At 39.3% G+C, this 22148-nt stretch overlaps 2 protein-coding genes and 2 long non-coding RNA genes across 6 annotated transcripts in view; 2 read left to right on the top strand and 2 right to left on the bottom strand.

Moving 5' to 3' along the window:
• Positions 1-29: 29 nt before the first annotated feature.
• On the top strand, positions 30-20524 carry nek8 (NIMA-related kinase 8). Of its 3 annotated transcripts, none has more exons than XM_051398779.1 (17): positions 30-127; positions 5756-5853; positions 6657-6751; positions 8171-8376; positions 9538-9770; positions 9864-9995; positions 10475-10683; positions 10772-10851; positions 10954-11138; positions 11847-11994; positions 12510-12586; positions 13356-13473; positions 13627-13777; positions 14363-14526; positions 14776-14928; positions 16273-16431; positions 18284-20524. In XM_051398779.1, the coding sequence occupies exons 3-17, from the start codon at positions 6705-6707 to the stop codon at positions 18310-18312; spliced, it is 2091 nt and encodes a 696-aa protein (XP_051254739.1). In that variant the 5' UTR covers positions 30-127; positions 5756-5853; positions 6657-6704; the 3' UTR covers positions 18313-20524. The 3 variants fall into 3 exon arrangements, with proteins under 3 accessions (XP_051254739.1, XP_051254741.1, XP_051254740.1); XM_051398781.1 differs by having other exon boundaries at positions 6578-6751; XM_051398780.1 differs by lacking the exon at positions 30-127 and adding an exon at positions 832-1043.
• LOC127362710 (uncharacterized) lies at positions 13332-14421 on the bottom strand. The gene is made up of 3 exons (XR_007884502.1): positions 14335-14421; positions 13562-14204; positions 13332-13453 (listed from the first exon to the last, which is right to left on the bottom strand). It is a non-coding gene; the product is annotated as an uncharacterized LOC127362710 (long non-coding RNA).
• On the bottom strand, positions 14700-21023 carry LOC127362711 (uncharacterized). The gene is made up of 2 exons (XR_007884503.1): positions 20885-21023; positions 14700-14925 (listed from the first exon to the last, which is right to left on the bottom strand). It is a non-coding gene; the product is annotated as an uncharacterized LOC127362711 (long non-coding RNA).
• Positions 20995-22148, top strand: part of traf4a (tnf receptor-associated factor 4a) — a 37690-nt gene continuing 36536 nt past the window's right edge. Inside the window, exon 1 of the mRNA XM_051398784.1 lies at positions 20995-21556. Within this exon, the coding sequence (XP_051254744.1) occupies positions 21414-21556 (143 nt within the window). The 5' untranslated portion in view covers positions 20995-21413. The remainder of the gene's footprint in view (positions 21557-22148) is intronic.

Genomic DNA, 22148 nt, shown 5'->3' with positions numbered 1-22148 from the left:
GGTGGAGAGGGAGCGGGGCTGTTGCTGCTGCTGCCTTTAACCAGAAACAAGGAGGGGCAGACTGCGATCAAGTTACGCAAGTGACAAAATCACGGAGCATAGCTGCAGTGCCGAGAAGTGATTTGGGGTAAGCATGTCGGAAAAATACATAGCCTATAGAAATGTTAAATAGCTTCACTGTAAATGGCTGCCTGCGCACGCAACGCGCTGTGCGTAAAGTCCCCTTCTCGCTGCCTCACGCATTTAATTTAATAATAACAACAATACTAGCTCTAACAATTATCTCCAACGCAGGATGTGTCTCTTTTGTCACTAGCCTAAACGACTATAACATAACTACTGATCTATAAGCTGATGTCCACAGTATTTGGAGCAGGGAAATCTGTTGTGCTAGTGGTGGATGAATTATACAGATTATTATTTTGAGCACATTCTATATTTACAAATCTTATTTTTTTAAGCAAAAAGCCCAAACTTTTAAGAGCTCATTGTCCGTATCAAATAATACACTTTCAATTCAATTCAGTTTTGTTTGAATAGCGCCAATTCATAACAGAAGTAATGTCAGGACACTTTTCAAATAGAGCAGGTCTAGACCGAACTCCTTATAACATTATTTACAGAGACCCAACAGTACCACCATGAGCAAGCACTTGGCGACGGGGGGAAGGAAAAACTTCCTTTAAAGAGGCAGAAACCTAGGACAGATCCTTCGGCTCTAGGTGGGTGGTCGTCTGCCTCGACCAGTTGGGGGGGGGAGACAAAGGTGCACAGCAACAACAGTAGCAACAACTACTACTAATAGTAGTGACTGATGATGATGAACATGAAGAAGACAACGACGACAACAACGATGGTAGACAATGAGTAGTGATTATAGTAATAATAGTAACTGTAGTAATAATAATAGTAATAATAATAATAACAATAATATCAGTAATATTAGCAGTGGGAGTCAAGCAGTACCATGGCAGGAGGCTCCACCAGGATCCATGAGAAGCTGCAAGACGAGAAAGCACAAGAACTCCGAGGAAGAAGTGAAGGTAGTAACATGCATTAATGGGACATGAATGAGTGCAGAAAGAGAGAAAGAGGAAGAGAGGAGCTCAGTGCATCATGGGAAATCCCCCGATAGTCTAGGGCCTATAGCAGCATAACTAAGGGATGGTTCAGGACTCACCTGTATCACCTCCTCTGTATCTGAATGTACAAACAAAAAGCAGTTAAAACGTTTAGACTATTTTAAGCTTTATAAAATGTTTATTTATGGAGATACTTGGAGAGTATGGAGATACTTAAGTAAAGTACCAATACCTCAAATCTGTACAGTACAGTACTCTCTACAGTACTTCACTGCTGAAGTTGGGAGGTGGTGTACCACAAAGGCTAAATGTACGCCACAACTAGGCCACATATTTCACAAACATGTTTTGATGATACACAACTGTATTTCCCCCTTAAACCAGGTTATTCTATTAATGTAGTCAGACATTTGAACTGACTTTCTGATCCTTTAGTTTGACAGCATGTGTTCAGGGTGTTTTTCTTTAGCTGAGGACAATAGTTGAATTAAATAACAACAGTGTGGGATTTTAAGAAAGTTGGCGCCTGCAAATCTCTGTATTCTGACCGAGGGCAGAGGTCAGTTGCTTGCCTTCATCCCATTTCTAATTTGTTTGTAATTATTTTCCTTATTATAATCATGTCTTACTTACTTGACCACATGCACTCCCTCAAGGGGATATAAAAGTTCACTTGTGACTCAACTCAAGTTGACTCACAGCATTCATAGCATTAAATACATTTAACACATTAGATGATCAAATACAGAATTAGATTTTTATTTAGGTCCACTGGTGAGGAGGTCAGCAAGAAGCGCTGTTACTGTAAATATAGATTGATAATATAACCATACCCATCTTTGTTATGTTTGGAGCAAAACAATATAAGTCTGGTATGTTAAACAGGCAGCCCAACAGTAACACCCTCCTTCCTTGGTCATAACTCGTTCCATAAACACAGCGTGGCTCACATTCCCCACAGCCGGCCCCTCTGCTGTCCGGTGGGGGAAAAGGAAGTGAGCTGAGCAAAAGTCTGCAGCTAAGACCCTTCACCTGCACCACAGCTGTGAAATATAAACCCACACACCAGGAGTTTACTTTTTTTTTTTTACCCATAACTTGTAACATTTTCTTCAGTTAATTAATAACTGATGTATTCATTTAATCATATGAGAGGTGTTATAGTTTTGTGTTTTTCATTAGTTTTTATCTTTTATTTCATTTTTCAGTTCAGTTTAGTTTCAGTTTAGTCTCCAGGGATGGTTTGCTTATTTCATTTGAGTTTTTATGGTTTTTGTCGGGGGGGAAGATTTAAGACGTTCAGAGTAGGTCTTACAATACAAACACAACACTGAGTTAAGGTTATTGATTCACAGTCACATAGAAATCCAAGTTTTATGCTTACTGAGTTGACAAAGACTAAAATTAACACAGATAGTTTTGCAAGTACACAATTACTGTTAGTTAGTTTTTTATTCATATGTTGATTTCTCACATCTGTTCCACATGTACTAATGGACTGCATGCACTATAACAAAAACACATTTACAGTACATTAAAATACTTTCCCTAAATCAAAACGGACAGTGTCCTTATACAACAGAGTTAAAATGATCTCTTCAGTGACGCAGATTCAGGCCAGGGATCTTTATTGCATGTCACCAAGATCCCTCTCTCCCTTTATTTCCTGTTACCTCGACTTAACTTCTATCGAATAAAGGCAAATAAATTGTGATTGATTGAGTGATTGATATGGGACATTGCTGTGACCTGTTAAATGTTCCATGTCAATCACATCTGTAGATAAAAAAGCTGTAGAAAGTGAACATAATACTATCTTGTATTTTTCAATTGTATTTTTTTATTTAATGTGTATTTTCTCATCTGTTGTGTTGTATCTGGAGCGGCTGTAGCAAGAATTGGTATTTCTTATCTGATCTCATCAAATAAAGGCAAATAAAGAAGCAGTTATCATAGCTCGAGTCTGCCCCCTACATTCAGGATGAGTATAGGTTATAGTTTTGAAAATACACCACGAGATGGCAGCAAAACCTCAAGTGAAGAACAAACATCTCACACAGACAGATTCTGTTTTTCAGCTCAGTGGTTTTCAGTTCTCCAACAAACCACATGGGGGCGTCTCTCTGCTGAAAACCTCCAGGAAGACCCACCTCTCTGGTGTGCTGATTGTTGAGACATGCTAGAAAATTCCCCGTGATTAATTAAAGCTGCATTTCTTTTCATGTCAAGTTGCACCGCTCTTACAGTAATAATTGCAAATGGAGTTAATTACATGAGTGTTTGTGTGAGAGAGAGAGAGAGAAAAAAAAAAGACGAGGAAGAAAAAAGGACTGAATATGTGTTATCAGTGTCAATAGGCCTAATGCTCCTTTCTTTTTTGCCAAAGTATGAAACTTCAAGCATGAAACATGAGCCATATAATTATTCTACTTTCATCCATTGAGTACAGGGCCCTCTGTAACAGAACACCCTGCGGTTAGACTGAGAATTGTAACTTAATACCATTTCTTGTGTCTCCCGGTTGCCTCACTGTGGTTATTTTGTTCTTGTGTGAGAGAATGAGAGGCGTTTGCTCTCATAGTTTTATCATAGGAACCTGTAGTTCCTCACAGCTTCGTGTTTCCAAAAAAAAAAAAAAAAAAAAAGGTTTCATACCGTAGTGGCTGCTGCTGCTGCTGCTGTTGTTGTTGTTGTTGTTGTTGTTGCATCCAGGCCAGAAGGTCCCCCAGTATCATGTGAGAATCTTTGTGCCTGGCTCAGCACTGAACCATATTGATCTTTGGTGTTTTTTTTCTTTCCTCTGAGGGCTGCTGAGAAACGGCCACTGTGGGGACTCTGCGAGCAGCCGATAGAGAAAAAATCTCTGGGTTAATTGATTTCCAGAGAATGCGTCATAAATAGCCAAACAAAAATAGGTCCTGTCTTGGACAGCGGAAGATTCAGTTTCTTTCTATTTTCTATTGTACGTTCTTGAAAAGTATATATTAAAGGTCGAGTGTGTAACATTTAGGCGGATCTATTGGCAGAAATATAATATAATATTAATAGGTATAGGTTTTCATTAGTGTATAATCACCTGCATAGAGGATTTGTTGTGTTTTCGTTACCTTAGAATGAGCTGGTTTTATCTACAGATGCCGTGGGTCACCTTCCATGGAGTCCACCATGTGGAACCGCCACGTAGTAGCCCAGTTGGAGCCTTACGCATCATTTGCAAGTTTCTTGGCCACAATAGTTTGTCCTGCTCTTTTCACAGACTATTTGTAACCCTCAATGCGTCGTGTTTGAACAGTTACAGGTGTTAGAAAGAATGGTCCAAAATAAGTAGAATATTTTATAATATTTTATAAAATGTATGTAGAAATGATCTAATAGTAATTAATTACTAAAATAAACATCCAACAAGATACATCAAGTGAACAGTGCAAAGCTTAAAAAGCAAGAAAAAAATAATAAAATACCAATAATCACGCACATACGATATATATAAATATACATATAAATACACACATACATATATACATATCTTAGTGAGTTAAAATAAAACAATGAGAAAGCCATTGGATAAAAGGTTTTTTTTTAATCTTTATCAGTTTCAGTGGCCTGAAATCTTTGCAAAGGCGATGTAGAAAAGCACAGGTGTTATAACATTAACAATCCTCCTCATTCATTTTATAATTAATTATTATTGTTATTTATTTGTGCCTGTGCTTTTCCAGGTTCTATGACCTCTCATTATGTGTGAAACAGTGTGAAACATGTCTAAGATAAGAGAATCAGGTGAAAGCAACCTCACCCACAACTTCCTGTCATGCCTTGCAAAATCTCAAGAGATAAATGGCTCCTCATTCATGGGTTCATACCTGGGGTTTAGCATCAGTTTCACTATCCTACACAGAGCATTCCTGGTCACTGACTATTACATCTGGAGACAGATCTAATGATGACAGGAGACAGGCCAAATATGTCACTAAGCTAGTCTGAGGAGTGGCATATATACTGCATGGCTCCTTCAGGTGTACCTTTGTTGAGATATTATACCCCTGAGAAAAGAGCAAACTGTTGTTTGTTACACCACCTACTCGCCTAGCTTCCCTCCACCTAACTTCATTTTAAAAACTGCAAATTGTAGAGAAAAGGTTCAATTACACAAAGATCACTGTTTGTGGTGATATATCATTATTTCAGACTGATGATAATAGTGGAGGTATGTACTTCAGCACAACACAGAGCAGGCTTTGTCACAGCACAAAGCATTTATTATCCCCACCGTGGCAGAAAGGGGAAACAGTGCTCATGCAGCCTCCTTCCTGCTTATCTCAGACAAGAGGAAGGCGCTTTATAATCATCAGGCGTCTGAATGTAAGACTACAGCATGTGAAGTCCATGCTCAAGACGCTACAGTAATTACATCTGTCTCACTGTTTCTCTCACTGTCTCCATTTGAGTTTCCCCTGACTTAATATGTTTCCTGGCACAATTGTTAGACAACACTGTAAATGCCTTTTTCAAGTCAGTACACAGTAAATCATATAAAATGTACTTGTACTTTTCAGAAAGGAGATGATGTTGGTTGGACTACAAATACTAGCAGGACAGACTTCATACTGTCAGTGGAAAAAGTGGAAATTAAATGATTAACTAAATTAAGCTGCTTTCTTTGTCTTTTTCAGTGTCCACTGTGGCTGCACGGCTGTACACTTTCTGATGGTTAAAGAAAACATTAAGAGCCCACTCAGAAATAGTGACTTTAGAAATATGCCAAGTAAAGGTAAGCAAACAATTACAGGAGTAAATATATTACCAGAAAAATGTATCGTAACAGGTCATGATACTAAAACAGAGGGAGGAAAATACAGGGGGAGGAAGAACTGCTATTTATATTTTGACAATTAGACTGTAATAGCCCAGCCGTAAATAATAATGAATGATGGCTGCAATTCTTTTAGCTGCTTCGGTTCCAGGGTAACAGGCTGGCTCACTGCCACACTGTCATGACTTACTGAGAAGAACTGAACCATCAGTAATGTTACTACTAAAAACCTATGCTAGGTCTACAGTATTAATATATATATATATTTATATATTCTTCTCTGTCTGGTTAGGATTTGCTCTCCAAACCATTGTTCTCATTAAAGCACACAGGGAGGCGTAAAATCAAATTTGTTGCTTGTGCAATATTCCTGCTTAATTTAATATAATTACATTTTTATTATTTAAGCATCTTGCACATTTTTGCATTGTTGTTTTATTATGATTTACTGTATGTTGTATATACAGGAATAATAATAAGGCAGTTTTTGTACTTTTTGGTTTTGTCTGTACTTTTTATTTTTTGTTTGTTTGTGCCTGCAAATCAAGTCTCCCATATCGGATAATAAAATGACTTAACTGAACTAAACAGGGAGAAGAGTGGAGAAAAATATATAGTTGTATCTAAATGTCTTCCTCTGTATCTGAAAACATTTATTTTTTTAAATATATGTCTCCAACAGTAGTCATTACAGTTACGTCTGTGAGCTGCTCTTTGAGTCTGGCAGTTTCGCTTTGTTTGTCCCTCCTCCCTTCCTGTAGTACTGGGCACGGGTTGCCTGGAGACGGCGGAAACGTTTGGGAGCAGCGATGGAGAAATATGAGAAAATCAAAGTTGTCGGAAGAGGAGCTTTCGGGTAAAAACTCTGAGTTTACTTACACTTCATTACATATATAAGTTAAATATATGTATAGTAGAAAACACGGAGTTGTCAAAGCGTGTAGTTAGAAAGCTGAAAGTCCGGGAGGGCCTCAGTTTTTACCCCAAAATGTGACCTTAATAACGGGATGCGTCAACAGAAGAAGACTGGAAAAGCTTTGAACAGACATTATAAGAAAAAGTGTGTTTAAAAAGCTCGTTAATGCTAGTTGTGTGATAAATCTGAAGTCACACACTGTGTTTTCTAATTTCCGAACAAACTTTTGTCAACTACAGTTTGTGTAGGGTTGTAAGATAACGTTAGGTTGTTATTTAAGGAGAGGAAGTTGTTGGATAATGTCTGCAAGATGCGACATGAGATTAACAACTATACGCTGGTCTGGAGCTGGATTTAGCTATCATACAGTTGAGCAGATTTATTTAAAACTATTTAGAAATTAGCGAAATATCAAAAACTGTACAATGAAGCCAAACAGTGAACTCGGTAGCTGCAAGATGTTTGTGTAAAACGAGTGATTTGGATGAATTTTGTGCAGATTATTATTATTATACAGTTCTCTGTCAGTATTATGTACTTTCTTCATCATTTTGAACAAACTTAATAGGCTTCTTCTTTGACAAATCCAGTGTTTTCCCCTCCCTGGTGCTTGGCCATTGTTGTATTAGACAATTAACTTTATTTTACTTTACATTTCTTCACAGAAGTAAACCAAACACTGAGATATAGGCCCACTGTGTATGTTTTTGAAGTTTTCTTACACCCCTTAAAATCAAGAAGGCCTCGCGAAACCCCCGTAAAGCTTTGTCGACCCCCAGGTTGAGAGTCACTGCTGTACTGTATAAGTGTACATTTTAAAAGTGGTACCTGAGTAAAGTACCATGTACATAAAATACTGTAATTTCAGGGTCATTTCAGGGTAACTTTCTGAATATTACATTACAAAGTTAATCTGTGGATTTAAAAGGTTACACCAAACACTCATAAGGTACACTTATAACATAGCATATGAGTTTTAATGACATGACAGGAACGTGTCTAAAAGCGTTATTAACTTACTGTAACGTGCAGCAAATGTAAATCTGTGTTTTTGTACATCTTTGTCTGTGCTGAATGTGTAGTGATTGTATTTGAAAATCAATCTCTGATGTTAATATATATATATATATATATATATATATATATATATATATATACTATATATACATAAGTAAAGGACACCAGTACTTTTACACCACTGACTCACTGTCATACAACTTTTCTTGGCATGTCTTCTCTCTTCAAATCAGACAAAATGCCAGTAACAGCTCAGTAACACTGGCACACCAGATCAGCCTGCTATATTGTTTATGGGACAAAAAATAAATCTGACTTTTCTTCATTTCCCTCCCCTGTCAGGATCGTTCACTTGTGCCGCAGGCGCAGCGATGGGGCCTTTGTCATCCTGAAGGAAATCCCAGTGGAGCAGATGTCACGAGACGAACGCCTGGCAGCTCAGAACGAGTGTCAGGTCCTGAAACTGCTCAACCATCCAAATATTATAGAGTACTATGAGAACTTCCTGGAAGACAAGGCCCTCATGATAGCTATGGAGTATGCGCCAGGTAAGCTTACTGTAATATCTTATTACATGACCCCCTTTTGTTCATTGTTTGGTACACTTTTCCCATAGCTGTAGGGCTGTAGGGCTCCATACCTTTTCTCGTTCCCATGTCAGTCCTGGGACGGCCAAATGAGAACATCTAATACCAGTTAGTGTGGTGGTGTTTTGAGGGACAATGTGATCCGGTAACTGCAATATTCAAGGTCTAATGTAAAAAAGGTAGATTGATTCAAAACTCTGCTGCAAGACCAAGAGCTGTTATTCACTGAAATCCTTAAATAAGGAGCTTTAAGCTGATAAGACTGATATACTGACATTTATTTGGTATATAAAAGAGAAATACAAAGTCATCCCATATCTAAACTCTTACAACTACCTTACATCACTTGGCGTGTTTTATTCTCATTGCTTTGTTTTAATCATTCAACTGTCACCCTGCCACCCTACAATTGTTGTAGTTGCTAAGTTTGTTTTAGGTTTTAAAGGCTTAAACGCACTTAAACAGGCACCAAAAGTGATGCGCCTCTAATGCTGTTGGTGCATGTTGGGTCATTTAAAACACAGGTGTACTTTAGTCTTGGACTTGTGTTTATTGTGTCATCCTTTACATTTCTGTAGTTGTCTATGATGTAATGTCCTCTTTAGTGCCTCAGAATCTAATTTAAACCAAATTAAACTATACTAAATACCATTTTATGTTACATTCCTGGCTTTGGTAAAATAGTTTGGTAAGATCCTGTTTCCTGAGATTGAGGCAAATCATTGAAGGAGGATGTAGAGTTTTGTTTTTTACATAGTTTTGGGGACTTTTATTGCCTTTGATTCATAAAAGCTGAAGAGTGACAGGAAAGAGAGAGAGGGGATGACACGCAGCATGAGGTGCCAGCTCCACCAGGGGAGCTACCAGGGCGCCCAAATAAAAAACATATTTAATAATATTACACTACATGATTTTGTAGATCCTTTTTTGTTGACATTAACGTTTCACTTGTGCAACAAGAGCTCTGAACTTAAAGTCTGTTAAATCCATTACTTATTGGCTTTGATATCATCATCTCACTGCTATTTACTCAACCCAGTAACTTAATGGATTTCTAGGATATTGCGTTTTTATTGAACATGAATCATCTCTATTGTTTTTATTCTTGTTTTCTTCATGTAGGTGGAACCTTGGCTGATTACATACAGAAACGCTGTAACTCTCTGCTGGACGAGGACACCATCCTTCACTTCTTTGTACAGATCCTACTTGCCCTGTATCACGTCCACAACAAACTTATTTTACACAGAGACCTTAAGACACAGAATATTCTTCTTGACAAACACCAGATGATTGTCAAAATTGGTGATTTTGGCATCTCCAAAATCCTTGTCAGCAAGAGCAAAGCTTACACTGTGAGTTGATTTGCTTCTGGTTACTTCGACATACATGATACAGTATTATAATCATCTATCAAATCAATGCTTCCTTTTTTTTTCACTCTGCAGGTGGTCGGGACCCCATGCTACATCTCCCCAGAGCTGTGTGAGGGAAAGCCCTATAACCAGAAGAGTGACATCTGGGCTCTGGGCTGTGTGCTCTATGAACTGGCGAGCCTTAAGAGGGCCTTCGAGGCGGCTGTACATAAAACATTTTCTTTACAAAATCCCTCGCTTACTTGGATATAGTGATTTAAATAATACTTTTTTGTGTTAACTTTTGAACTAGTATCACTTTAATTCAATATGTACTGCAGAAAAGATGGCTGTGCACAAAGGCAATGAAACATAACAACCATCAGAGCTACGCTATGTACACCATGGGAGATGGATTCTTACAATTTCTCAGAATATTTGATATGAAGACCCCAGGCTGTCTCATGTTTAATTCTAAAGCAGATTGCTGGGGCTTTTGATTTTAACACAAATCAATAATTCACAAAATTTCACATAAATTTAGCTTGCTCTCGAATCTGTCTTCACTGCCAATTCCGTGTGAAAATATGAATGTGAAAATCTGAATCCTTTGGCAGGGGTTTTGGGTAGGGAGTATATATTTTCACATATATATAATGCATTATGTCATTTTACTCGATAACACTCTTTAATTTTGCTTTCAGAATCTACCCGCCCTCGTTCTTAAGATCATGAGTGGGACATTTGCTCCAATTTCAGACCGCTACAGCCCCGAGCTCCGACAGCTCATCCTCAACATGCTCAATCTGGATCCATCCAAACGGCCTCAACTCAATGAAATAATGGCTCTTCCCATATGCATCAGGCCCTTGCTTAACCTCTACACTGATATAGGCAATGTCAAAATGCGCAGGTAATGCCTAAATACATGACTAATTTGTAATGAGTTGTTTCCTTCTTCTATATTTTAGTAAAAACTCACCTCCTCTGGCTTTTTCCAGGATTGAGAAACCACTGTCTACTGTGCAAACCGGTACTCAAGGTAGACCTGGAGGGAGAGTTCCTACCAACAGGTCTAGAGGTCAGGCACATAATACCAGTATTTGACAACAGAGCTAGCTGTACCAGGTTGGTTACAGAACATTAATTTGAAATTTGGTGGGTATTTCTTGGGCTCAAACAGATGGATCAGTCGGTTTAGGATCAGGGAAGGTGCATTCCCTCCCGCTGTCCTCTGTGTATACGTGGGGAAGTGGAATCTCAGCTCCTCTCCGCCTGCCGATGCTCAACACTGAGGTGCTTCAGGTGTCTCTGGGCCGCACTCAGAGGATGGGGGTGACTAAGTCAGGCCGTCTGATTACATGGGAGGTTTGTATAAACCCTTTTTTTTTTGACTGAAAAAAACAAAGCTGCTTATATACCTCCCTGTCTCTTTCATGTTCTAAAATGTTGATTTTGTGATAGCTTTGTGATGTTTTTTATGTGAAGCAACAGATTGTAGCAGTGTGCCCAAGACAAAGAACAATAAAGTTTAGTAGTAATGCATTCTAAAGGAAAATCCTCCCTGTAACCGTGACCCACTATCAGAGAACAGCTGTGGTCTACTCTGCACTCCTGGGTCAAGTTGTTGATGCACAATGATGTATTTTACTTTTTTATTTTATTTTTCTGGCCAAATACAGTATCAAAAATGTGAATTATTTAAAAAAATCTGGTTTGCCCCTCAGAGAGCTTCTTAGTTAACTTCTTCTAGTAAACTCAAAGACCACATTAGAGGGGAAGAGACAAATGCAAAATTCTACACCAGCAGTTGTATCAGTGCAAATGGTCACAACCAATTTACTAAAGCAGCAATTGTAGAGGATGTAAAGTTAAATGTGGCTGTCTGGGGAGTATGGGTACTTAATAATAAAGTAACTGCTGGAGGGCATTGAACATCACACACTGTTGGTCCCTAATGGTGTATCATAGAGTGGATTTTTCCATTAACATTTTTTGTTGCTAATGTTTTCCAGGAAGGAGTCACATTCTCACTCTTTTGCCCCCATTAAGACTAATGATAATTTATTGTCACAGGCTCCATCAGTGGGATCAGGTGAGGCCAGTCTGCCCGGTGTGGTGGAGCAGATGCAGCCTCAGTTCATTTCACGTTTCCTTGAGGGTCAGTCTGGAGTCACCATCAAGTCTGTGTCCTGTGGCGATCTTTTTACCACTTGCATGACAGGTTGGTGGGCCGTTCCGCTTTGTATAACCTTTGGAGGCATCACATTTGTGCCCAGTGAGCTTAGTAGGAAGGAAATCAGTGTTTATTCTCTGTTTTCTGCCTTAACACACTGCACCTCATGAGCATTTTAATGTACATATGAAAGTGTGGATACAGTCAGCTCTTTTTCTGTGACTTAATCAGATAGTGTGGCTCCACTTGTAAAATAAATGTCTGCATGCTTGCGTAGCAGTTTGGAAGTTGTTTCTCTTTAGCTCAAACTGTGGTTCTGTCAGTCAGTGCACTTTAGGAGGCTGTTGTCAGTCCGTCCAGCATTGCAAAGCAGATAACACAGGATTAAAGACCCTTCCTCTCAGCTCAGTTGCCTCTTTTTCATCACGTTTCACTGTAGTGACGCAGATTAGCGTTTCCTAGATAGGGATTAGACGCACTCTATTAGTCCACATAAGAATATACCCACACAACTAATCAACTAATAGTGTCTTTAATCCCTTCTTTTTATTTTCAATTTGCAGACAGGGGCATTATCATGACGTTTGGAAGTGGGAGTAACGGCTGTCTAGGACACGGCAACTTCAATGATGTAACACAGGTACATGTCCACCATAAATGTAAACCCAGTCACCAGTTTATTAGATACACTTAACTAAAGCAGTCTATTTATTTCCTTTTAAAGATTTTTTTTGTTAATTAAAAAGAACATAAACTGTAGTATATTGATTCCTTTTCTTTTTGCTTTGATGTATCTTAAGATCCTGTAAAGGTTTTCCCATATACAAAAATGGATTAATCTGTAAGTAAGATAAAGTATTTCTCTTCATTAAGGTAGTTGTTTTACAACACTGCTGCATTAGACTGTATTAGTTTTAGCTAGGTGTATCTGATAAACTGGAAGCAGAGTGACCTTTTCCAGTATTTCTCTAGTATGTTAACAGATCTACAATATAAGTCAGTACCTAGCGTTAAATAATGTGCATTAATACATCCATGTGTCTCCCAAAGTTTGTCTTTACTGACTGGAGGTTTTTGCTTCAGTCTGTGTGCAGCAGATACTGTGAATGCTATGATTTGTATTTCCTGTCTTAATATGTGAGGAAAAGCCCTAAATTATGGCAAACATGCCTTAAATTAAAAAGTCCCTCGACTGAATCCAACCAGGGATTTTGCAAAAGTAGAAAAGATAAATTCCTGCACACTGTCAAACTGACAAAACATTAATTCACAATGTTTTGGTCCTGCATCCTGCAGTTATGTTGTATACCTAATAATGATTATGTGTCCCTGTAGATATTTTATACAAATCTGTGATATAAACATTACAATGATGACATTTCTTTCCCCTCTCTGTTTTTATACTCAAGCCCAAAATAGTTGAGGCGCTCCTCGGCTATGAGCTGGTTCAGGTGTCGTGTGGTGCTTCCCATGTACTCGCTGTGACCAATGAAAGAGAAGTATTTGCCTGGGGAAGAGGAGACAATGGTATCGTAAATTAACTGGTTCTTGAACTCACTCAATCTATCTTGGCTATTTTTGGTGTTTGTTTGTATCAGACTGATTTATGACTTACATCATGAATCACATCAGCACACAGCTTGATTGTTGGGTCTGTGTTTCTGTTCCTGTGTCTCAAAGGTCGCCTCGGGCTAGGCACCCAAGACACCCACAACTCTCCACAGCAGGTATGTTTACCTGTGGAATTTGAGGCCCAGAGGGTGGTGTGTGGAGTTGACTGCTCGATGATTATCAGCACCCAGCACAGCATTGTGGCATGTGGAAGCAACAGGTAGTTACTCCATATTCTCACACCCGAAACTGTGGTCATTAGTCTCTGTAAACATGTCACTGTCTGACATGAGCTAATAATCACCTGTGAAACATTTCAGTTCACATTTAATGAGAAGACATTGTATGTTTTCTATGGAGGACACGTTTTGATGATGAAGTGATCTTTTATGTTACTCCCATAGGTTTATGTTATAAACTGATTCATATGCACAGGGTGGTGATAGAGATACTTTCAACCTGTGAGGCAGCATTCTACTGAAATGACAAACACTTTTTTTGTCATTGTTAATCCCTCTCTCTCAGAGAGGTTTTGGACCGGAACTAGAGCTGTGTAGGAGTCAGAAAAGCAACAGTAAACACAACAGCGTTCATTTCAGGTTGGAGTAAGAGCAGCATTGTTCACATACCTGCAGCTCAGCAGATACCTGCAGCAGACAAGGAAATATGAATAGAAAATGTTAAAGGTATTTGTGATAAATATAGATTATATATTGAAGGAGTGGTTTGAAATGATAGAATAAAGGCAGTTGTCCTCTATTCCTCTGTTACAGATACCTTGATTTTGTTGTTTTGTTGTGGTCAGGTTCAACAAGCTCGGGCTGGATAAAATAGCAATTGGAGAGGAACCAAATCCCTCACATCAGGTGGAAGAAGTCCATTCTTACGCTCCGGTCCAATCAGCCCCGCTCAACAGTGAGAAGATTGTTTACATTGATATTGGGACAGCCCATTCTGTTGCTGTAACAGGTAAAATATTGCCATTTTTAATCTATCTAATGAAATTCTGCCTCCATAATGGTACTAAATAAGAGAAGATACCAGATTAAGCGAAAGGCTGCTTGGAAAGATTACTTCAAGCTTTAACTTGTGTTAAAGCTAAATCTTAAGGCTAATCTTTTTTTTCACACACAACTCTTCAGTCAAATCAAACATGGTTTCATTTATTGTGCCCAAGAAATTTGCATCACCACTTTAATTCACATTTTCCTTGTCCAGAAAAGGGTCAGTGTTTTACCTTTGGCAGCAACCAGCATGGCCAGATGGGCTGTAGTTCACGTCGTAGCAGCCGCGTGCCCTACCCGGTGCCCGGGCTGCAGGGCATCACCATGGCTGCTTGTGGAGACGCTTTCACCTTAGCTATTGGATCTGGTGAGTAGAAGGGACTATATGTGAAATCTTTGTTTTTAAAGGCCCTGCACACCTCCATAGGTGAGACCTTTGCTCAGGTTGAAAATGGGCAGACATGGGTGAGGTCTTGAACTACTAAGAATCATAAAGATTTAATTTGTCCCACATAAGGGGTGCAACAAAGCTAACAGGAGAATCAATGAGACATCAGCCAAGCACAGTGTCACATGGTGTGGCAGAAGGCAGGATGGGACAGGAAATATTGGTATGAATGAAAAACAAAATCCAGTCTGAGTGAACCATTAGAGGAAGTTAAATCCTCTATGTGGATGTAGCAGAGGTGTGCAGGGCCTTTAACAGTCACTACATGCTAATGCTGTTGCATACAGATACTGGTTTGCATTCAAGAAAACCCTGACAAAGCATTTCATACATGTGCCATGTTGTTTGGTATTTAAATAAATAATATTCACACACACAAAGAAGTATGATGAATTTTATGGTTTTGTATAAAATGTTTTTTGTTCTGCTGCTGACTCGAGACTGCAGTTACCAACAATCGCAGCATTTTCAAAAAGTCTTTATTTTCCCTCATTGTTCATCCCAAGCGAACAAAACAGGGTTCATCTCAGCTCTGAGTTTAGACAGCATTGCTCAGATGTCTGTGGTTGAGCTGTTTTGGAGGAACAGAGGAGGATTCTGGGATGCGGAGGGCGGTGCATTTTCATGAGAGTCACCCAGGTTTCACAGTTACTGCGATCAGCTATGTGACCACACAACAGTAGTGTAACTTTAGCTCAAAAACAAATATGATCAAGTGTTCACTGTGATGGATTTTGTTACTTGAACAAGTTTATTTTCATGTCAAACTGAAACAAACAAAGTTTAAAAGCAATGGTTATATGGAACATACAGTGTGGTTTGGAAAAAGGGTTCACAGTAATGTAAACTACACAGGGTTTTTAGATAATGGGCTAAACACACAAAACCATCAGTATGGTTCTTTAAACACATGGCTTAACAGATAGGTAACAGATGTTGTGTGTGTGTGTATGTGTTTATACTTGTGTGTCTGTAAGTGTGTGTTTTGTTCTTTAAGCTGAGGATAAAATGGTAAAATGTCATATTGTGCCAGCGATTGGCTCCCTGGGGAGAAAGCCAGCAGTGCCAGTCATGCTTGTAGGTTTTCTTTGTTGAGGGAAGTCTTTGTTCAGCTTTGACTTCCTACAGATAGAGCCATTATGCTGCCACTGCAGGAGAGGCAGAGCTGTCAGTTAAAGATTTGTGTGGATTAATGCATCCTGAGGTTTGTGCTGTGAATGTGGAGAAATGGTGACCGGCTCCTTCTTCTCCTGCTTTCTACAGAAGGTGAGGCGTACACCTGGGGAAAGGGGGCCCGCGGTCGCCTCGGAAGAAAAGAGGAGGATTCTGGGATACCGAAGGCGGTGCAGCTCGACGAAAGTCACCCATTCGTGGTGACATCAGTGGCTTGTTGTCATGGAAACACTCTGCTGGCAGTGAAACGTAATATTTCGCTTATTACCCCTTTGTTAACAAACACTGTGAGATGTTGGGATGTGGTGAAATCTAACTGAGAGGGTACTAATCCCCAGATGAAAGACAGGCTGAACTTGAGACAAGCTTCTCTTGATAATGTCGACAGAGACGCATGTTTTTCCGTGCAGAATTGTGAAAGGACTCGATTTGTAAGTTTGAAAGCTGACTGGCTAAAGCTTCGTTTCATACAGTCATACACAGGCGGCGTGTCAAAGCGCTCTTCTTCACATTAACAAACTGCTTACTTTCAGCTATACTCTGCCAACTCGTTCACAACCTTTCTATCTGCGTGCCAGTAGTGATAATTCAGTCCAACCCTGCATCGTCACTGTTGATTTTTAGACTGTCATGCCATAGACCTCTTACTGAGAGGAATGGAAAGCAGCAATTTGTACCACTTTCTCCCGGCAGTGACGGTGCAAAAGCCACAGATTCTAATGAAAACCGAAGAACAGTGAAGGTGGGATTAAATCCTCCCTCTACACTCCAAATTGAAAATAGCTGCAGATTTAGAGAAGATTAAACTGCATCACAGTTTAATAAGTAGCAGACATGTTGGTAATCCTGGCTACAGGCTACAGCGCTGCTGTTTAAATGTTTCTTTGACCTGCACTGTGACAAGGACATGGAGACCACATGGACACCGATAGAGGTCATTAGCAGGATCTACATAATAAGCATAATACTAAACCTTAATACAACAGTCCGGATGACAGTGTTGATATATGTTTTCATTCACCGTATATACTTTTTATGGGGATTAAAATTCAGTGTATAAACACTTAAAACCCCCAAACTCAATGATTTTATGAAAGAATTAAATGCATACTTTATCAAGAACACAAAACTGTTCACTTTGGACCTTATTTTACTTACAGATCCCCTCTATTGTCAGTTCAGTTAGATGTTAAATCTGATTTGAGTCCAAAACCTTTGTTTCTAGTTAGATTCAGGTGTCACTGTACAATTCTTTCCATGTTTTCTGCAGATATTGAAGATCTTGAAATCATTTTATAACAGATATTTGTCCACATTTTTATTCTTGGCGTAAAATTGATTTGAAAAACACAATTTAGACTGTCATCAGACTAAAACTCTTCACCACATCTGTTCAAGGCCAGAGAATTAACTATTCATTCACTCAGTCAATGCAACAAAAAACCATTAGGAATTCACAGGTAGTGCAGGTGTAACTGTACAATCTTTCTTGTTCAGGAATCCAATAAAGTTATTGGGATTTCTGCCTGCCAAGGACTCGCAACACCGCTGAATGCTCCCTTTAAAATTCCAATTTATTTCTTCACAAAAAGTACAAGGTCTCAGTCCCAAATTAAAAAAACAAACAAATGTAATTTAAGCAATTGAGTTTCAAACCGTACTGTGTGTCCTTGTGGGAAGGTTAAGCTGTGTAGCCTTGTATGTGGACAAACACAACAAGCTTGTATAGATATTTAATAAATTGTTAGCCACTTTCTCATTATTGGCTAATTGATTTATCAACTAGAGATTTACAAGAGAACTCATGTGCTGACATTTATGGCAGCAACTAATTATTTTTATCGATTAATCTGTTGATTACTTTCTCAATTCATTTACGAATTGTTTTGTCATATTCAGATTCCTTGTTTTATCCATCAGTCCAAAACCCAAAGATATTCAGTAAACCATCATAGATGACAAAGAAAAGCAGCCAGTCTTCACAGTTAAGAAGATTGAACCACTACATTTGGCTTTTTTTCAATCAATTAACTGACTAATCAGCTAGTAATTTCAGCTCTGTCGACATTTTACCCTTGTCCCTTTCTCCCTCTTGTTTCAGCTTTGCTTGAGGAACCTGTCCCGAGATGATTTTGTCCTGAAAACAAACCCCCCTCAGCGCTGGCGATGGAATGAGGTGAAGGACAGCTTCCTCTGAATAACTCCTCCCAGAGGCCCATCTGTGCTGCAGTTGAAAGATTCCCTTTCATACTGCAGCTGCAGCCTCAGACTTTAACTTAGTCTTCCTCTATCTAGTGTTTTTTTTTTTCCTCCTCCAGGAATGAATGTTTATTTCATTCGGTGGTTTGATATCATGGAGGTCAAAACCTGTGTGTTGCAGCAGGTGTATGTCACAACAGGTTAGTCTAGGGGATGTTGCAACACAGTCACTGAAGCTGGATTACAGGAAGTCATTAGGCAGCTTTCATGTGGTGAACTATTGTCCTCTCTCACGTGCAGGGTTAGCATGATAAAGACCAGTAAAAGCCAAACTGGTTTGAGCTCTCTTAAGCCCACTGGTGAATGACGATACAATGCACAGAGAGGAAAAGAATGAAAGCCACTTGAGTGTTAAGTAACTCATCAGTCAAATGAACCAAACACATTAATCTCGATCACATCGTCAGTGGTCACATTGTGCTTCATTGGATTAGTCCTCCAATACTTTTGTTGCTTGAGAGCAGCGTTCAAACCAGATAACGATTTGTGTTGTTTAGGGTTCAGGTGATCATCTAAATGAGTTGTGTCTTAAATCACTCCCTTGTTCACACATTCACTGCTCCCTATATAATACACACTTAACAGTTTATAACGAGCAGTGGGGTAATTTCAGAGACAGCCTTTTGTGTTTTTGGAAGATTCTGTGTTATAACTCACTGTAAATGTGTATTATATTTGAAATGAGATTATATGTATAAATATTGTGTAAACTGTATTCATAGGATGACCTACGACTGCCAAAGCAAAAGCCAAAATGTGCCTATCAGAGTTGAAAGAAGGACTCAGGTCTTTTACTTAAGTAAAAGTATAAATAGCACATATAATAGCACAAACAATCCTGCATTTAAAGTTTTACTTAAACCTACAAGGAGTTTTTAACTGGTTACCATACAGTCCTAATTTAATACTGATGCCCCTACGCGACCTACGTAAACAATAAACAAACAAGACCATCAGCGAAAAGACAGGTCCTTCGCGTATTCTGCATGTTTCGTAGTTTCTCCTTCGCGCTTGGAAGTGGAGGGTGAGGCGAGGGAGTTGCTATCTGCAACTACACAGCTAGATGCCACCAAATCCTACACACTGGACCTTTAAGTAAAAGTACAAAAAACCTCCAAATATACCAAAAGTAGAAGTACTAGTGCAAAATGGCCCCTTTCAGAATAAGATATATTATAATAATAATCGTAGTATAGTATTTACTATAGTAAAGCTGGAGCTAATTTAAATTGCTGTGTACACTGCCAGGTGCCTTAATCTATAATAATGCATTATAATGTGATTGTTTATATTTTGTATTGATAATCTTAATAGTGTGTGGAGTATAAGTATAAAGTACCATGTAATGAAGTAAATGTATATAGTTACTGCCACTGGTACCAAGGAGTGTAGTACATCGTTAATACATATTTTTATATTAACTTTTTTTACAATATTGTCATCACCAGCTACCACGATATTTTCTGGTGTTAAAGCTTTTATTGTCAAACTAAAAGAAGGAATGATCTTAACAGGTGTCTGTTGTACAGACTGAAAATTAAACATCTTTATCATGACTGTGAAGGTTAAAATAAATCAGGTTGTACGTCAGCAGTTTAAAATGAACCTGTGGTATAAAGTCTGACAGTCTGATTACCTTTGTGTAATTCTTCCCCATTATTCTCACATTAATCACCCACTCACACATTAATCTGTGTAATTGCCACAGAGCTGTTATTATTGTTACACTGTAGATTCATATTCATTTTTCCCTAATAAGAAATCACCTATTTTTCTAAATGTAATTACGTGTTTACAATATTTTACTCCTTATTTAAGATGCGTTCACACCTTTCTCTGAGGACACGGATCGATTACCATTGTTGTCTCGTGTGATGATGTAATGATGATGTAATCCGGTGGCAATAGAGCAGGTGAAAAATGATCCATATATGTGTCTGTGTGTAGTATTTCTACTTCCATTAAACGATGTAGACCCGAAGTTTGTTTGTTTGTTTAATGAGTGTAATACTGTATGTGACGGGTTATTTTTATCATGTATTTAGAAACATTTTAAGATGAAATAAAGGGAGAAAATACTGTATTTATTCATTTTGTATGTCTGCTCTACCACCAGGGGGCACCTCTCACTCTACTTTAGACTCCTGTAGTAGGTCTGTTTTTATAGCCTATTTATTTGAATTAAACCTTAACAACAAAACCCTCCTCGTCTCTTACTTTACTAATTAAGACTAAATATTTTAAGTATCTCTAAAGTCATGCCCAGTTTGTGCACACATATTTAACATACAAAAGTCTTCTATCTGTCAAATAAATAATAAACATTAAACATGAGCATGAAAAACAAACCATGCATTTCATTAGAGGGCCGCTGCAGCCGCACAAAAGCCCCATTAAAGATCCATAAAGAGAGATCAGAGGGATAAAAATGGTGTGAACTGACTGTTTCAGCTCCTTGACTCCTCCTGCATGGAAGGAGGAGGCGGGACTCGGTGCACCTAAACAGACGGAGGGGTTGTGCATTGTGCTCAATGTGTCAGTGCTGCATCCACTGAGGAGAGAGAGGGCCACACACACACATCACGGCCACATTAACCCCGAGCTGTAAACCTGCACACACACACAGAGAGAGAGAGAAAGAGAGAGAGAGGACGAATCTGTGATCATCTCTGCAGCCTTTCCCCGGACTGTCTACCGCTTTTGTTGCCATCAGTCGCCGGGGCTGCACGGGAGGAGAAGCTGGAGGGGGGTGGAGGAGGAGGAGGAACTCGCCTCCTTTAAAGCCCGATCGGTCGGCGGCGGAAGGGACGTGATATGAACCCCTCATCGGCTTGAACGGCAGTGCAGCTAAATAGCCCCGTTTTCCAGGAGGGGGGTGGGGGTTATTTAACGGAGGATCAAAAGAAAGGACATTTCTACCTTTAACCTGCAGCTGAAGGCCGAGAGGAAAAACACCCACGGAACCTGTAGCGATGCCCGGGTTTGATTACAAGTTTCTGGAGAAGCCAAAGAGACGGTTCCAGTGTCCGCTCTGCAGCAAGGCGATGCGGGAGCCGGTCCAAGTGTCTACCTGTGGACATCGGTTCTGTGACACCTGTCTGCAAGAATTTCTAAGGTACGGCATGTGTGTGCGTGTGTGCAGACGAGAGAGCCACCTCTCTGCAGGCGATACCGGAGAGTACAGCCCTTGTCTAGTTTCGGTCGAGCAGCAGTAAATAAAGGATGTGTAGGTGTGTCCTCCTCACCTCTCCTCAGCAGGGTTTTTATATTCATTTTTAGTCCTGTGATTAATGAAGCAGCACAATGACTGGGACAGTGCATGGGGCCTGGTGAAACTGCACATGTATTGAACTCCCCTCCTTTTTTTTTTAGTTGCAGGTGTTAATTCCCCCTCTGCACATATGCAAGGATTTGAATGCATTAGCGAGCCACTGTGTCAACATAAACAGGACTGAGGATCCGGTTGTTTTGGCTCAGTCATGCAGGTTCTTTCTTGAGAACAGGTAGAGGATGTTGTCATTGTTCTGACAAAGGAAAGAAGCTTTTTGTTGTGGCTGAATCATGCATGAGTCAAAAAAGAGAAAAAAAAACAGAGAGAGAGAGAGAGAGAGAGAGAGGCAGGCTTGCAGTGATGCTTGTTAGTTATCTGCAGCTTTTGTCCAGTTTTAACTCCTTCAGTCTTTTAGGGTGGAGTGGTTTTAGTGTTA

Source organism: Dicentrarchus labrax, unplaced genomic scaffold, assembly GCF_905237075.1.
Source record: "Dicentrarchus labrax unplaced genomic scaffold, dlabrax2021, whole genome shotgun sequence".
Lineage (NCBI taxonomy): Eukaryota > Metazoa > Chordata > Actinopteri > Moronidae > Dicentrarchus > Dicentrarchus labrax.
This window is presented reverse-complemented; position numbering and strand designations above follow the sequence as displayed.

Coding starts and splice junctions, on each gene's coding strand:
- nek8 (XM_051398779.1), top strand. CDS start 6,705: ATGGAGAAATATGAGAAAATCAAAGTTGTCGGAAGAGGAGCTTTCGG. Junction 6,752..8,170: donor GTCGGAAGAGGAGCTTTCGG/GTAAAAACTCTG, acceptor CTCCCCTGTCAG/GATCGTTCACTTGTGCCGCA. Junction 14,929..16,272: donor CACCTTAGCTATTGGATCTG/GTGAGTAGAAGG, acceptor TGCTTTCTACAG/AAGGTGAGGCGTACACCTGG.